Source organism: Dendropsophus ebraccatus, chromosome 2, assembly GCF_027789765.1.
Source record: "Dendropsophus ebraccatus isolate aDenEbr1 chromosome 2, aDenEbr1.pat, whole genome shotgun sequence".
In the NCBI taxonomy this organism is placed as follows: domain Eukaryota; kingdom Metazoa; phylum Chordata; class Amphibia; order Anura; family Hylidae; genus Dendropsophus; species Dendropsophus ebraccatus.
The window spans coordinates 131,185,719-131,202,925 of NC_091455.1; the positions used below are offsets into that span (position 1 = coordinate 131,185,719).

Sequence of the window (17,207 nt, forward strand, 5' to 3'; positions counted from 1 at the left end):
GCCAGTTTCACTTTACACCTTGTTTGATAAATCTCCCCACAGTATAAAGATAGATATAGCAAAAAATATAGGCAGCACAATAAACAAACTGGGTGCCAGCAGACGAATCCCAGACCTTGGATCAAGTGAGCTAGTAAAAAATACTCCGATGGTAATACAAACGTGAAAACGTGAATTTACTCCATAGAACAATGTGCAGCAAACTTCACAAGTAATATACAATGTTTTGGCATCTCCTATGCCATTTTCAAGTGCCACTTGAAAATGGTGTAGGAGGTGCCAAAATATTGTGTATTACTTGTGAAGTTTGCTGCACATTGTTCTATGGAGTAAATTCACGTTTGTATTACCATCGGAAAATGGGGGTTTCAAAGGGGTGTGGCTTTTAAAGGGGGCGTGTCATAATTATCGTTCAATTTATCGTTACCGCGGCTACATGTACGATAAACCGCGATATTGATTTAGGCCATTATCGCCCAGCCCTAATACAGCCCCAGCATACAGTATCACAATGTAAGATTAGATACAGAGCCCCAGCAGATGGTATCACACACAGTGGGATTAGATACAGTCATCTTCTCTCATAACACTGTAGGATAATGTAAGCCATGGAGGTGGGGGCACCTGCTGCAGACATCTGATAGTGAATGTTATATGTACTATGGAAGAACTACATCTGTGTTGTGCTGGGACTTGTAGTCCTCCCCTCAGTGACTCACCCACTCTGCCTCATGCAGTACATTGGAGTCATGGTGGCACTGGATACACTTGTCCCTCCATCCAGCTCTTTCCCTGCGCTGCTCCTCACACACAACACCCTCAGCTCTGCTTAGTCACCTCTGTGAGGGGAGGGGGGAGAGCGTGCTGCTAGGAGGTGGGGGAGGAGGTTTTGTTTATGTCTCTCTCTGTGTCAGGGCTGTTATCTGATCCTCCTGTCACAGTCCGTACACTCAGGACAGATCTGCAGTGAGGGGGCAGGTCCAGCAGGAATGCAGAAATAAGTCAAAGCCAGACAGAGCTGTAAGGGCATAGTCAGCCTTATTTATTTAAAAAAAACTGTTCATTTTAGGTTATTAATGTATATTGCAAAAAGTCTTATCATGACCTAAGCTAACTAAAACTGAATGGTCAAAATATTTTATAGTTGCGCTTTAAGGTTTATCACAGCATAGCTAATAAATATCTGATCAGTGAGGGTCATTAACATTGGGGTCCATTGTTCCCTAAGTGAATGTTGCAGTAGCACACATGCATGACCACCACACGTGGATGATATAATTTAGAATACTGCTTTAAGTGCAGGCTTTACATAGATGAGACTGCCTCTTGGTTGTTATTTCCATTTTAAATGTTCTCTATATGCCCTGTCCAATGTTGCTTTTTTAAAATTTTGATCCCCACCCTCTTTCTTCTGTAGCCAATGCATGATGATTATGACCTAAGGCAAGAGCAACTGAACAAAGCATCTCTTCTTTCTTCCAAAAAGTTTCTGGAAAACTTACTAGACAAATTTAACTCCCATGTGGTAAGCACTGCAAAACATATGTAATCCACACATGTTAATATGGAGAAGAAGAAAAAATCTATTGATCTATCTTAGTACATGCTCCAAATTATGATGCACAAAAGAGTTTCAATACATTTGATAGGTTATAAAAACTGAAATTTGTCATTTGTTGTTTTTGCTGCATTAAAGGAGTTATGTCACAAGGGAAACAAAGTCGATAGTGATGCGTGATGTTAAATGTGATGATCACAATAAGAGAACAGCAATGACTGTAGCACAGCGAAAGGTTACAACAGTCACCAATCCGTAGGAAGTGTACAGGCCTTGGCTTTGAATGACTTCAGCACGTTTGCGGCCCCAGGACATTACTAAACTCTCACACTCCTCTGCTGTAATTTTGGTCTATTATTCTTACAGTCTTGTCCAAGGTTTTGATTCACACCAGTATTGCCATATAGCAGTATGAAAGGTCCTCCTGCAGAAAACATTGCCCAATCCATGACACTTCCTCGTCCACCTTTCAATGACCTGTTTGCACACTTTGGGTTCAGTCCTTCCCCAGTTTGTCGATACACACAATTCTTTTAGCCTGCATAGTGGTCACTGCTGCTGAGTCCATGTATGATGAGACAGATCCTTAAGGTGTCTTTACACAGAGAGATTTATCTGACAAATATTTGAAGCCAAAGCCAGGAATGTGTCTGAAAAGAGGGTAGATCCCAGTCTTTTCTTCATGACCTGTTCTCCGTTTATAGTCTGTTCCTGGCTTTGGCTTCAAACATCTGTCAGATAAATCTCTCTGTGTAAACATACCCTTACCCTGTTCAGTGCTGAACTGCCGATCTGTTATCTGTGCTTTATCTGGTGAAATTTACCTGTGCAAACCTGTTTGTGGTCTGAATCAGCCACATATCTCTTCACAGTATGATACTCATGTGTAAAGTAAATCTGTCACCCCCCTGACCAATAGTCAAATGGCAGAGCATATTGTTTCTTGGGCCGTAGCACCAGTACACCTCACTATGCTGTATGCACATTGTACATCAATAATTATGCCAGGGGCTGGTATACAGCACTGTGAGGTGTGGTAGTGCGACGGCCCAGGAAATCTTAGGCTTCACCTCTTTGATTCTTTTCACAGACCAAATAATGGTCTTTTTTAATAAACATAAAAACACACAGGCTACAATGGTATATTGAGAATGCTTTTAATTATATCTATTCAGCAGCGCCACCAGCTTGGTTGGTGATCAGCGCCCTGTGCGCAGTAAGAGAAACAGATCGCTGAACTCAGGGAGACCAGCCAAACAACATGACTGCCGGCTGCTAGTGAAAGCGCTCAATGCAGTGAAGTCCTAGGTGCATTGCCCCCTGGGAAACATGAATATGCAAAAGAGATTGAAGAGTCTCAAAACACAGGACTAGCAAGATATCCCTCCAGGAAGGACGCAGCCAAGGGGCAGCTACTCTTTTGCATATTCATGTTTCCCAGGGGGCAATGCACCTAGGACTTCGCTGCATTGAGCGCTTTCACTAGCAGCCGGCAGTGTTGTCGTTTGGCTGGTCTCCCTGAGTTCAGCGATCTGTTTCTCTTTTGGCTCTACTGGGCATTGCTCCCACCTAGCAGAATCCTGCTCCACACTGATGAGGGGCAACACCCCGAAACAGCTGTATGTGGATGGTTACCTAGCCTTGGTTTTATTCCTTGTCATTACATTGACTTATATGGTGTCCACTTAATATGGTGGATTTGGTGGTTTCCTAACACGAGCTGCTCCTTGCCTGGGTCCTTCCCGGAGGGATATCTGGCTAGTCCTATGTTTTGAGACTCTAGCAGCCGGCAGTGTTGTCGTTTGGCTGGTCTCCCTGAGTTCAGCGATCTGTTTCTCTTTTGGCTCTACTGGGCATTGCTCCCACCTAGCAGAATCCTGCTCCACACTGATGAGGGGCAACACCCCGAAACAGCTGTATGTGGATGGTTACCTAGCCTTGGTTTTATTCCTTGTCATTACATTGACTTATATGGTGTCCACTTAATATGGTGGATTTGGTGGTTTCCTAACACGAGCTGCTCCTTGCCTGGGTCCTTCCCGGAGGGATATCTGGCTAGTCCTATGTTTTGAGACTCTTCAGATAGGCCCCACGGGCTCCTCTTTTGCATATTCCGTGCGCAGTAAGGAGCTATCATTGGGTTAGATTCGTCTAGCCTGCTAATTGTGATTTTAAACCATCTTCTGCTGTTTTGGTAAAGTGTAAACTACTGTAAGGTGATTGTTACTAGCAGCAGTGAGTAAAACTGACCTTTTTGGACTGAAGGTCTTCAATATCTTGTTTAGTATTCCCAAATCACAAGATGATTTTGGGTAACACATTCATTGAATTTTTTCTATTTTAGAATTATGGGACTGGAGCCTTGGTTATCAGTTCACTCCTGGATTTCCTCACCTTTGCACTCTGTGCACCATACAGTGAAACAACAGAAGGCCAGCAATTTGATATGTTGCTTGAGATGGTGGCATTACATGGTAGAACACTTTTCAAGCTCTTTCAGGTACAAGGATTTTATCATTTTTCTGGTTTGCATCTAATAGTTTGGTTATTACCTTGTGAGAAGCTGTATGAGCACACATTGAGAAATAGACAAAAATTCAATTGGAAAACCCACTTGTTAAAGTGTATCTGTGGTGCAGGTGAGAAATACAGCACATAGAGCTCTTGGTCCAGTTGGTAATACTATGTTTTCCATGACTTGGGGCAGGTTTGCCTGGTTTAATCTAATATGTATGGCCAGCTTTTGTTGGGAATTCCCTTATCATTTTTGAGTTGTGCCGGCAGATTGTTGCTTACTATGCAGCAGCTATTTTCCATCTGTTAGGTGTTTGTTGCTTTTGGGTGGGTTAAATGCTGTTAATCTGATCTTTTTCTTGCATCTCTGTTTTAGCACCCTTCCATGGCTATTGTAAAGGGAGCTGGTTTAGTAATGAAAGCTATTATAGAAGTAAGTACATACTGGTTGATATAGTAAATTATTGAAATTGCTTCATTTTTTTTTTTTTATTATTTTTGAACCGTAAACTACTAAAACTAGTGTTACCTCATCTCCCATGCAGATAAGTTATATTTAGGTAAAACATGTATGCTGTATTATACCTTGTGCAGTGCCTAAAGGAACTTTGTTCTATGGGGAAAAAAATGCCTAGCCATTTTCTAAGATTTTGTCCCTGCCAGTGAAGTTTTTCCTTCATATATTTGTGTTAGAAATAGTTTCTTCAGATTTTTAATGTGAAGCATAGCAAGTCTCTCTACATTTTTTAAACTATGTTTGTTAAGGTTACAAATATGGTTACTTTGAAGCAAACTCATGCTGGAGTGCTTTGGTGCTAAATTCTTAGTATGAGATAAATGCTGTTATGGCCTTTTTTATTTCTAGGAAGCAGACAAAGAAATAGCTACAAAAATGCAGGAACTTGCTCTCAGTGAAGGTGCCTTACCTCGACACTTGCACACTGCAATGTTTACAATAAGTGTTGATCAAAGAATGCTCACAAACAGGTAAGATCATGTCACTGTAACCTAGTCATAGTCTGAAAGCAATGGAGTTGCCCACAAACGGGCAAATCTGGTCTCTACAGCAACCCGTTATTATGTGAACAGAAGCCCATGCAAAGAGTAAGGAAGAGGAACAGATTTTCTTTATAGGATTAAAATATTACTAGCAGGCTGTCTATATAATGTGTAGATTTTCTGGGTATGCCACAGTGAAAGCTGTTCTGTGTTCTATCTCCCCAATTTTGATGTCTTTTAAAGGGCCACCTAAACCATATCACAGTCAGTATGGGCAAGGCTATATTTTCTTTGCTCCACTATATGATTTAAAATGACCAGAAATGACATTTTTCATGTCTAGAATATGTTAAATAAATCTGTTCAAAATTTGTTTGAATTGAATTTTAATAATTTCATTTTTTTTTTCCTAGACAGCTTAGTAGACACTTAGTTGGCCTATGGACGGCGGATAATACAACATCTTTACATTTGTTGAAGCGTATTTTGGTAAGTTAAAAAAACGTTAGAATGCTTAGGTGAATATTTAATTTAAAAACCTTTTGATCTGAAAAAATCTTAAAACTATGCCTTTTAAATTAAATTGAGACGCCACTTTCACATTAAATAACCTTTGATGTGTCGAACATACATTTAAAAATTTTTGCATGGTCAGTGTTCAGACCACCAAAGTGATAGGAGAAGCATGTGGCTGTGGGGTTTCACCCCCTGGCTTGTAGCTCTATTCAGGAGATGAATTTTTATAGTCTGTGGACGTTCATTATTGTTTTTCTGGTGCCTTAGTGGATCTCTCTTGATTTATTTTTTTTTATGATGTAAAGCAAAGAGACAAGTAAAATCCTAAAAGACTATCAGTAGCTTCTAGTCCTGACATTTTCTCGAATTTTTCAAGCTGCTTAAAGAGGATGTACCATCAGGTACATCCTCTTTAATCTGACCCAAGGATAGAACCACGCCGTCACGGGGAATCCGGTGCCGCGGTCCTTTTTTTGAACCGCGGTCCGGTTCCCGCGGTTCTATGCACGGGTCCCGGGACGGAGCTGAAGCACGGGAGGCGGGCCGGCCCGCTCCTCTATCACGCGGCTCCATTGATTCTAATGAAGCCGCCTTATAGAGGAGAGGGAGTTCCCTCCCACTGGGGGTTGGCCAGCCCGCCTCCTGTGCTTCAGCTCTGGCCCCGGACCCGTGGATAGAATGGCACCATACACTGGAACTGGGCCATGGTTCAAAAAACGGACCGCGGCATTGGTTTCCCCGCGACGGCGCTGTTCTATCCCTGGATCAGATTAAAGAGGATGTACCTGATGGTACACCCTCTTTAAGGCACAGTAAACGCACTTTTGACTCACATTTTAATATAGTGAATTCTTTGTAAAATGAAATGATCTGTTAGTCAACAGTTCTTGGAATTATTGCTTATGTCTTGTACAATGTAGATGTCCTAAACAGCTTGCTAAATTTTAGTTTTTTTACATCTATGGACAATAAAGGTTAGAAGACTGTAACCAGGTGTTATGTTCTTACAGGGTTTTAGTAAAAAGGTATCTTTACTGCCTTATTAATATGTTACGGTGTTCAGTATACTATATCCCTCAGTACTTCTGCTCTGTCTCCCTATGAATATAATGTTAAAGTGTCACTGTCGTGAATTTTTTTTTTGCAGAAATCAATAGTCCAGGCGATTTTAAGAAACTTTGTAATTGGGTTTATTATCCGAAAAATGCATTTTTATCATGAAAAAGCAGTTTGAAGCTCTCCCCCCTGTCTTCATTGTTCTCCTATGGCGAGAGCTAAAGAAAAGACCAAAACAGGACAACAAAGAGTTAATCTACAAATCCCTCACGGGATATCTCCTGTGACAGTCACCAGTGACCTGTCTGAGCTCAGATTACAGCTGTCACCCAGCTCAGTGCCTGTAATCCTCTGTTATCTGCTTTCTGCTGCCGGCTAACTCCCTCCTTCCTCCTCCCCCCTCCCCTCTCCCTAGAGCAGACAGGGTACGACTCCTGCAACAAGTCACAATTTTCAGATTTTTCAGAGTGGATGAAAAAGAGGAAGGAGGGGGGGACCTGGGAAAAGGCTTTTTACATGCAGATAATGGCAAAGTTTCTTAAAATTGCCTGGACTATTGATTTCTGCAAAAAAAAAAAAAAATACGACAGTGACTCTTTAAGCTCTGCTGTGATGTAACTCTAGCCACTCATTACTGCAGAGCTCCACATGAATATTCATGCACAGGAAGAGGAAGGCCAGCTGGTTCACCAAATTCCCTTATTTAACCCATCAGTAAAAAGTGTGATTTTAAAACTATAGCATCAGGGTTGAGGGTACTAAAAATAGATTATTACTCTTGCCTATGCCCAATAGAAACGTAATAGTGGGTTAGGTTTGTCTAACCTTTTTGTAAGGTTCCCTCTAACTTAAAAGAAGAAGTCGGGTGATTAGACAAAATTGACCACCAGCATGGGCAGGGGAAACATAATAAATAAACAATCATTAATTACCTCTCCCCCATGCCTCTGCATTGCTAGCTTGCCGCTCTGGGACCCCCGGCAGGCTATGGGATCTCTTGCTGCTTGAATGTCATGACCGGTTAATAAACTGCTTGCTTAGCCATTGAGCAACTGCTCCAATCACTGATTGGCTGAGCGTGCTATCCATCAACCTGGTGGGTATTTTTTCCCGGGTTATGACCACATCAGAACTCTGGTGAGAATACCTTCCGTTGGGGGTTCCAGAGCCTGTGACCTGGCGCTTTGGAGTATGGGGAGAGATAAGTAGTGGTTGTTTAATGTGTTCCTCCCTGCCCCTGCTGGCTGTCAATTTTTTCAAATCACCAGACTTCTTCTAAGCATTGTTAATATTTTCAGTACAAATAAAATGAGAGTTGTAAGAATTACTTTTGTTAGTTTATAAGAAAAGAGTTGCACTTTGACCCACAAGTTGTTATGACGTGAGAGTTGCAAAAAATTCATCTCCATGCCCAATGAGGGTCACCATGCAACTTCATTCACTTACCAATCAATGAATTGTGAAATGATGAGTCTTAGCAGCGCAAAATCACAGTGTAGCCCTAGACTAAGAGGGAGACAGCTGTCACACAGTAGGGGGAACCTGCAGCTTATGGATACACCAGGCTTCTAACTTAAAGCATTTGCAACATGATACATCTATTGAATTGTAAGATCTCCAAAACTGCCTAGTAAATTCATATTTTCTTGTATTTGTACTAAATTAGTTTGCCTTATTTTCTAGCCCCCAGGTTTGCTGGCATACCTGGATAGTAAGGATCCTGTTCCGGAAAAAGATGTTGACCGAATGCACATCAGGGATAATCTTAAAATTGCTTCTGTAAGTTTTTGCAAGTTTTTTTAGTTCTATTCTGTCTCTGCACTCTGGACACTAGCTTTTGCAAAGCCAAGTACTCAATCATCTAGAATCCAAATGAAAAAGGGAGATATGTCCCCGTGCAGACCATAAGTATAGAAGCAAATTTTATTGGTGTATATCCACAGGTAACACATTTCAAGAGCGCTGGGCTCTCTTTTTCAAACCTCCAGGATACTTAAAACATGGTACACATCGAGATATGCTAGCATCGCTCCGGACTTCCACGTTGGTGTAGGACCTTTGCACATGTGCACTCCGATAAGCTCCATGGTGCTGATCGCAGTGCACATATGCAAAGGTCCTACACCAACGTGGAAGTCCGGAGCGATGCTAGCATATCTCGATGTGTACCATGTTTTAAGTATCCTGGAGGTTTGAAAAAGAGAGCCCAGCGCTCTTGAAACGCGTTACCTTTGGATATACACCAATAAAATTTGCTTCTATACTTATGGTCTGCGCGGGGACATATCTCCCTTTTTCATTTGGATTCTACATATGATTACGCATACCTAAGGGTTCTGCGGCTGTGAGTCTCCTGCAGCGGCCAAGTGTATATTATACCATTTACATGCTGTTATAGTGGTTGTGGCTTCTCACAACCACATCAGGTGAGCTTAAACCTGTGTGCAACTTCATCGCCACGGTGCTTTTGAATATACAGTGTCACCCTATGAGGCGCACTGCCCTGTGTTTTTTTTTTTTTTGTTTTTTTTTTTCTTCTGTTTCCCTATTTGCAAGTACTCCATCATGACATTTTACATCTAAATTACACAAAGAGAATAAAGTGTTTCATAAACACCAGAAACAACCTTTTAAAAAAAAAAAAATAAATCTTGCTCTTTTATCATACAGCAAGGGCTGCATGGACATTGTTATCAAGAGTGAAATCAACTGTGATACACTACATGTGAAAGCACCACAATATGCATGATTTAAGAAAAACTGATACTGTGTTATAATTAATGCAAGACCAGAAGGGGCAGTGCATAATGTCTGCTGATGGTTTTCCATGGCATTCAGGAGGCTTCTGAATTAAAAACAAACAACCCCCCCCCCCCCAATGCCATTTGATATTTTCCCCATACAAAAGAAATTGTTTAAAAAAAAAAATCCAAACAAAAAAATCCAAACATATTTGGCATCACCATGTTCATAACACCCCAAGTTACAATAATTTATACAGCATCGGGAATGCAGCAGAATTGCTTTTTTTTTTTTTTTTTTTTTTTTAAGAAAAATACTCTTGTGCCAAAATAGTCAAACTAAAACAAAAACAAATATGAACTTGGTATCACTGTAATCGTAGTGAGCCAGAAAATATATTTATTATGTTATATTGTTACATTTAATGCCGTAAATTTGGTATCCATTCCCCCAAGGGGTAATTATTATTGTTATTATTATTAAATAAAAAATTTAGATGAATCCCAAAACTGTGACAATAACATTTTTTAACTACTTCCACAAAAAACAAGCCCTCACATGGCTACATTGACAAAGTTTTAAAGAGACTCTGTCAGTAAGTTTATCCTGTCCTATCTAAGGGTAGTATACACTAGTGACAGAGAATTTGAACAGAATGATTTGTCCCACATTTCTCTATGCAACTGATTTAGCAACCTCCTCCTGTATAACATGGGCAGAAGTAAGTGGGCAATAAAAAAACAAAGAAAATTGCTCTTAGAGGTTAAGAGCTAGGTATGAATATACAAAACTGCCTACGGTACATAGTCTATCTATATTTAAATGATGATTTTCATTATTAATTAGGACCAGTATGGCAAATTTAAACAAGTCCCAGAATGGCAGAGGTTAGCCGGGAAAGCTGCTAAAGAAGTTGAAAAATTTGCCAAGGAAAAAGTTGACTTAGTTTTGTTGCACTGGAGAGACAGGATGGGAATTGCACAGAAAGAGGTAAGGATATAATATAAGTAGGACTTATGTAGACCATGATTGGACAGGTGGGCACGCCCGCCCCCAGTGTGACAAAACCTTCTCCCTTCTGTGACGGGGCTACCTATGTGACTCAGCTCTTAGTGGGCCGATTGTCACACTGGGAGTGGGCAGGCCTGCCTCCAGTGCTTCACCCCCGCGCCGGTGCTCCATAATAGACAGGCGTGGGAACTGGGCGGCAGTTTAAAAAAAAGAACCGCGGCATCTGCATCCCTGTGCCGGCGCCAGTCTATCCATGTAAAAATCACAAAAGCAATGTTCCGGTGGTACATTCGCTTTAACCCTGTTAAATACAGGGGTATTCACGCCTTTTCAACAATTTAGGAATGTTTGTATGGTGACAATTGAGCAACTTCTTATTGGGTTTGTTTTTCTATTGTGCTTATTTTCCATCAGTATTATTTGTCGTCTTCCTCATTGATCTTTTGTAGGCTAGTCAGCTTCTTTCTCTTGGTGACTTATTCCTCCATTTAACCGTGCTGTTTTTATTGATGATGATCTCGGGCAGGCGCGTGTGATTGCACACACAAACACACCTAATAGAAAATGAAGTAACATGAGGTCATAATTTTTTTAACTTGTAAACTTATTCACAGTGATTCACTTTGGGGGAGATTTATCAAAGAGGTGTAAATTAGAGCTGGTTTAGTTGCCCCTAGCAACCAATCAGATTCCACTTTTTATTCTTCACAGATTCCTTGGAAAATGAAAGGAGGAATCTGATTGGTTGCTAGGGGCAACTGGGCCAATTCTGCTTTGCACCAGTTTGATAATTTTCCCCCTATGTATTTTGTGCACTGAGCTTATGCTATCTCAGTTTCTATTACATTTAAATTTAAAATTCTCCTGTTTCTTGACTTGTCACAACTTGTCTTTGTTGCATTTGTGGGTAGTTTTTTGTTAGAGACCTCCCCACTATTGGCCAGTAAACAAAGGGGCTTGGCTATTACAATCCTGTGCAGTGTGTGGAAGTTTGCAGCCAGAAACACAAGGGTCTTTGAGTCTTAGTACATGTCATCTTTATATATGTCTCAGAATCATGTCAGAAGATGTTTAAAGGTTAGACTTTCCTTTCAAGCAAATTGAATATTGTGTGACTTACAAGAAGTAAATATGGCTGTTTAGGTTGCTTTCTAAATCTCTATTTCCCTTGTTTTTATTTTTCTACGTTCCTAATCAGGACAGAAATAATATGGTGAGTTTGTCTTTCCTATGTTCCTTCTGTTTGTCCCTTTTAATACTCCGCTTGGGTGTAATGTGTTTACTGTAAGTGGTGAAGGGTAAGGTGTATGGTTTCAGTTTCCTACCAGCATAGTCTGTGTATGATGATATATTATTGTGCATGCACTTTTTCACTACTTTGAAACACATGCATGTATTGCCTGCAAACTAGAATTATTTTGTTTATGTGCTTGCTTGTTTTTTTTTTGTTTTTTTTTTTACATTTGTTTACATTTGTTTACATTTTTTTACATTTTTTTTTTACATTTGTAACTAATTTAAAAATAAACCTGACACATTAAAAATGCTATTTGAGCTGTCAGTATGGTATTCTAGAGCAGAAGCAGAGTTTGATATATACTTTTGTTGAAAATTTTTCCATATACAAGTGGTACCTCGGTTTTCGAACATAATTGGTTCTGAAAGGCTGTTCCATAACCGAGCAGTTCGAAAACCGAGCTGTAAGTTCCCATAGGGAACAATGTAAATGTGATTAATTGGTTTTTACACTCCGTGGGTCAGGTGCAGAGCACCCGGCCCACAGAGTGCAAAAACACTCCACATCCCCCGCAACAGTGAGAGGCAGGAGCTGGCAGCTATTTAAACTTGCCGCCGTGCTCCTGCTCCAATCAGCTGCGGGGGACACCCTGTAAAGAAGTGGGGAATCCCATCATAATGATGGGATTCCCCACTTCTTTACACGGTATCCCCGGCAGCTGATTGGAGCAGGAGCACGGCGGCAAGTTTAAATAGCCGCCCGCTCCTGCCTCTCACTGCGGGGACAGGCTGTAAAGAAGCCGGCTCCCAGCGCTGTCCTCCTGTCTCTCCCCACCAGCCCCTCCGCCCCCCCCCACCGGCCCGGAGCGCTGTACACCCCTATAGACTGCGGCGCGCCCGCAGCCCTGCTCACCAGCTTCTTGCTTCGCTGCTCCCCGCCGCCTCTGCAGGGTAAGAGAGTCTGCAGAGGCGGCGGGGAGCAGCGAGAGCAAGAAGCTGGTGAGCGGGGCTGCGGGCGCGCCGCAGTCTATAGGGGTGTACAGCGCTCCGGGCCGGCGGGGGGGCGGAGGGGCTGGTGGGGAGAGACAGGAGGACAGCGCTGGGAGCCGGCTTCTTTACAGCCTGTCCCCGCAGTGAGAGGCAGGAGCGGGCGGCTATTTAAACTTGCCGCCGTGCTCCTGCTCCAATCAGCTGCGGGGGACACCCTGTAAAGAAGCGGGGATTCACCTCATTATGATGGGATTCCCCACTTCTTTACAGGGTGTCCCCCGCAGCTGATTGGAGCAGGAGCACGGCGGCAAGTTTAAATAGCCGCCCGCTCCTGCCTCTCAGTGTTCCGAACACCTCTAACTGTCAGCTGAACATCAGTTCAGCTGACAGTTATCCCCCTGGTTTTGTTCGGATACCGAGCAAAACTTCAGGGGGAAATTTAGTTCGAAAACCAAATTGTTCGAACTCCGAGGTGTTCGGAAACCAAGGTTTTACTGTAATTTGGAACCTGCTGATCTGAATCAGTGCATATTCTGTTCTTAGGAGTCCAATGGGTGGTGTTTTAGTGTTTGACAGTCTTCTTTTTATGACATTGCATATAGAGATAGCCATTAGTCACCGACTGCCCACTGGGATCCGGTACGTGTGAAGCTACCCTTAAGGGGATTTTTTTTTTCTTTCAAATCAGCCTGTGTCAGAAAGTTATACAGATTTGTAATTTACTTCTATTTAAAAATCTCAAGTCTTCCAGTACTTGTCAAATGCTGTATGTCCTGCAGGTGGTGTTTTCTTTCCAGTCTGACAATATGCTCTCTGCTGCCACCTCTGTCCCTGTCAGGAACTGTGCTAAGCAGAAGAGGTTTTCTATGGCGGTTTGCTACTGCATTGGACAGTCACGGGCAGAAGTGGCAGCAGAGAGCATTGTGTCAGACTGAAAAGAAAACACCACTTCCTGCAGGGCATACAGCAGCTGCTAAGTACTGGAAGACTGGATATTTTCAAATAGAAGTAAATTACAAATCTGTATAACTTTCTGTAACTAGTTTATTTGAAAGAATTTTTTTTCTCAGAGGTCCCTTTTAAGAAGACCATTTTAATACATGACACCCATGTAATGTGGTAGTTCTACTATGCAATGTCTGAATATAGATTCAGGGTACACCAGTTTTATTGATGAAGTGTAAACTTCGCCGTAATATATCATAAATTCTAGTTAGTATATGAGGCAGATGTATACTACTTTAGGCTGCGTTCACACTACGTATATTTCAGTCAGTATATGTATATTTCAGTCAGTATATTTCAGTCAGTATTGCAACCAAAACCAGGAGTGGATTAAAAACACAGAAAGGATCTGTTCACACAATGTTGAAATTGAGTGGATGGCCGCTATTTAATGGCAAATATTTGCTGTATTTTAGAACAACGGCTGTTATATTGAAATAATGGCCGCTATTTACTGTTATATGGCGGCCATCCACTCAATTTCAACATTGTGTAGGCAGATCCTTTCTGTGTTTTTAATCCACTCCTGGTTTTGGTTGCAATATGAGGACCACAATACTGACTGAAATATACGTAGTGTGAACCCAGCCTTAGGGTATAAACACACACACTGTATACGCAGCGTATTTACTGCTGCGATATGCAGCAAGTACGCAACAAATACGCAGCAGATTAAATCTAAAAAACTGAACACAGCATCAAATCTGCTGCAGATCTGCTGCGTATCTGCTGCGTATAAGGTGTGTGTTTGTACCCTTAGTCTGTCTATAGCAGACAAGCAGTCTCTGGCATTTATATAGATTACATTTCAAATTTCCAAACGTGAAAAACCTTTTGGTGACATAAGTATGCTTGTTGAAATTTTTAATAAGCATTTGTTTTATATTTTCAGAATGTAAACCAAAAACCTGTCATTCTTCGTAAAAGGCGGCAACGGATAAAAATAGAGGCCAATTGGGATCTTTTTTACTACAGGTGAGAAACAAAATCATATCCATGTTTTAAAGGGGTAGTGCGGCGGTAAAGAATTATTCACAGAACAACACACATTACAAAGTTATACAACTTTGTTATGTATGTTATGTCTGTGAATGGCCCCCTTCCCCGTGTCCCACCACCCCCACCCGTGTACCCGGAAGTGTGGTGTGCTATACTCACCTGTCACGTGCCGACACCCGTCTCCGATCTTCAGCGAGTGACGTCTTCTTCGGCCGGCCGGCGAACAGCTCCGTCTGTTGTGAATGCCGGCCGCCCTCTGCAGCATCATCCGATGCTCAGCCGTGATTGGCTGAGCATAACTCAGCCAATCGCGGCTGAGCACAGTTGTGACGCGGCGGAAGGGGGACGGGCGGCAGCGAATCGGCCGTCCTTCCGAAGATGACGTTTGGCACAAGATGGCGGACGGCCCTCGACATGGATCAGGTAATGTATAATGCACCAACACTTCCGGGTACACGGGTGGGGGGGGTGGGACACGGGGAAGGGGGCCATTCACAGACATAACATACATTACAAAGTTGTATAACTTTGTAATGTGTGTTATTCTGTGAATAATTTTTTTGCGCCGCACTACCCCTTTAATGTCATCATTTTTCTTATATACATGATATCACACATTACATTCACCTTAGTGTATGTACCTAAATTGCAAAGTCAGGCGTGAGGACTACTCAAACCATAGTAGATCTCTCAGAAAATAACATTTTTTTTTTCATGTTGCCTACAATTTTTCCCTTGCAATTCACCTGAATTACTTGTATTTTTGAAGATTTCACCAGGATCATGCAAGATCAAACTTGATCTGGAATTTTAAAACAAGGGAGGAGTTAAGAGACACTCTGGAAGCTGAAATGAGGGCGTTTAATGTTGATCGGGAACTTGGAAGTTCAACAGTAATATCATGGAATTATCAGGAGTTTGAGGTATCACTGCAACCCTGCTTGTCCAAAGAGGAACCAACTTTTACTTGCTTTCATTATGGACTATGTGTGACCTACTCTGCATAAACCTCCAATGCATGTAGAGTAGTAAGGCCCCGTTCCCACTGAGCAAAACTAGCGGAATTGTCCGCCGCGGAATGCAGTTAGCCTCCCGCTCATAATGGGAGTCTATGGGAGGCGCGCGCTCCCGCCCTGTCCGCGTTGAAGAATGAACATGTTTATTCTTCAGCGCGGACAGAGCAGGAGCGCGCACCTCCCATAGACTCCCATTATGAGCGGGAGGCTAACGGCATTCGCCGCGGAATTCCGCTAGTTTTGCTCAGTGGAAACGGGGCCTAAGAGAACATTGCAAACAACATGAATAACATTGCAATTCAGTTGTTCTAGACAGGGTGATATTTGCCATGAGGTGAAATGAGTGTCTGTCCTCAGACCAGAGGGTGCAAAGTACCTGATGGTTGCCATGTTTTATGGAGTGACTGTAAGTCATACTGTCTACCAGCGACTGATACACACTTGCCCCTCTCATATTTTTTTTTACTGTTTGCCCCATTGACCCCATGACCTGCAATTGATGACTAGACAAAGATAATCAAATGCAAGCCAATCAGGACCCATAATGTAACAGTTAGAGATGAGCGAACCTCGAGCATGCTCGAGTTCATCCAAACCCGAGTGTTCGGCATTGGATTAGCGGGGGCTGCTGAAGTTGGATAAAGCTCTAAGGTTGTCTGGAAACATGGATACAGCCAATTACTATATCCATGTTTTCCACTCGAGCATGCTTGAGGTTTGCTCATCTCTAGTAACAGTTATTTGGGAACTCTTTGATTTATATAAAAGTATACAGTACATGTCACATATACTGTTATTACTTTTAATGTTAAAGTGTACCTATCGTTTGTAAAAACTTTAGACATGTCTGGCTAAGCACGGTCCTCTCTTGGCTCTGTGTCACATGATCTGTTGGGTTCTGTCTGATTGCCTATGTAAGTCTATTAAGCCTGACTGATATGATGTGACAGGGAGCCGGGAGAGGGCCACGCTTAGCGCACACTTTACCCGGCTCATTCTACTGATCAATACGAGTCTGAACACTCAGACCTGGACCGATCAAAAGTTTTGACAAATCTCTATGACATTTTAAAAGTTTTTACAATTGACCCCGCTTCCATAGTAAGGGTCCTCTAACATGCAGGGATTTGTCAGCCACGTGGACCGTTTAGCGAGATCGGCGCTCGTTTGCAGTGCTTTTACACAGCACGAAAAATCAAGGGGCCTGGGCTGCACAAACAAACCTTGTATTGTTCCTGCAGCATAAAAAACTGACAGCTAAGATGTGTGTATATAAGCTCACTAAACAAAAAATTTGTCAACCTTGTGCGCAAGACTGTTCAGATTGGGCAGTGGTTGAGTCACATGCTCTACATGATCATAAGGCAATAGAGATCAGTTAGACAGTTTGTTTCAAGCGGTAATTGTTTGTAAACATGGTAAAATGTAAGGATTTGGCAAAAAGAGGCAGTCGTGTTTGGTCATGCCCATGGCCATACAGTGGGTGAAGTTGCTGGATTTGTTGGTGCTTCGCAGCGGACTGTTCACTGTGTCTCCAAGCAGTGTTGTAATACACATTGCCACGA

At 42.2% G+C, this 17,207-nt stretch overlaps 1 protein-coding gene across 2 annotated transcripts in view; it reads left to right on the top strand.

The window, feature by feature from the left end:
* DNAJC13 (DnaJ heat shock protein family (Hsp40) member C13) overlaps positions 1-17,207 on the top strand; it is a 147,842-nt gene that overhangs the window by 71,380 nt on the left and 59,255 nt on the right. The window contains exons 14-23 of one of the 2 annotated variants that reach the window (XM_069958340.1): positions 1,418-1,525; positions 3,903-4,058; positions 4,449-4,505; positions 4,938-5,059; positions 5,485-5,560; positions 8,327-8,422; positions 10,232-10,375; positions 11,595-11,609; positions 14,520-14,602; positions 15,396-15,549. In XM_069958340.1, the coding sequence (XP_069814441.1) occupies positions 1,418-1,525; positions 3,903-4,058; positions 4,449-4,505; positions 4,938-5,059; positions 5,485-5,560; positions 8,327-8,422; positions 10,232-10,375; positions 11,595-11,609; positions 14,520-14,602; positions 15,396-15,549 (1,011 nt within the window). The remainder of the gene's footprint in view (positions 1-1,417; positions 1,526-3,902; positions 4,059-4,448; positions 4,506-4,937; positions 5,060-5,484; positions 5,561-8,326; positions 8,423-10,231; positions 10,376-11,594; positions 11,610-14,519; positions 14,603-15,395; positions 15,550-17,207) is intronic. The other variant, XM_069958341.1, reaches the window with a different exon arrangement.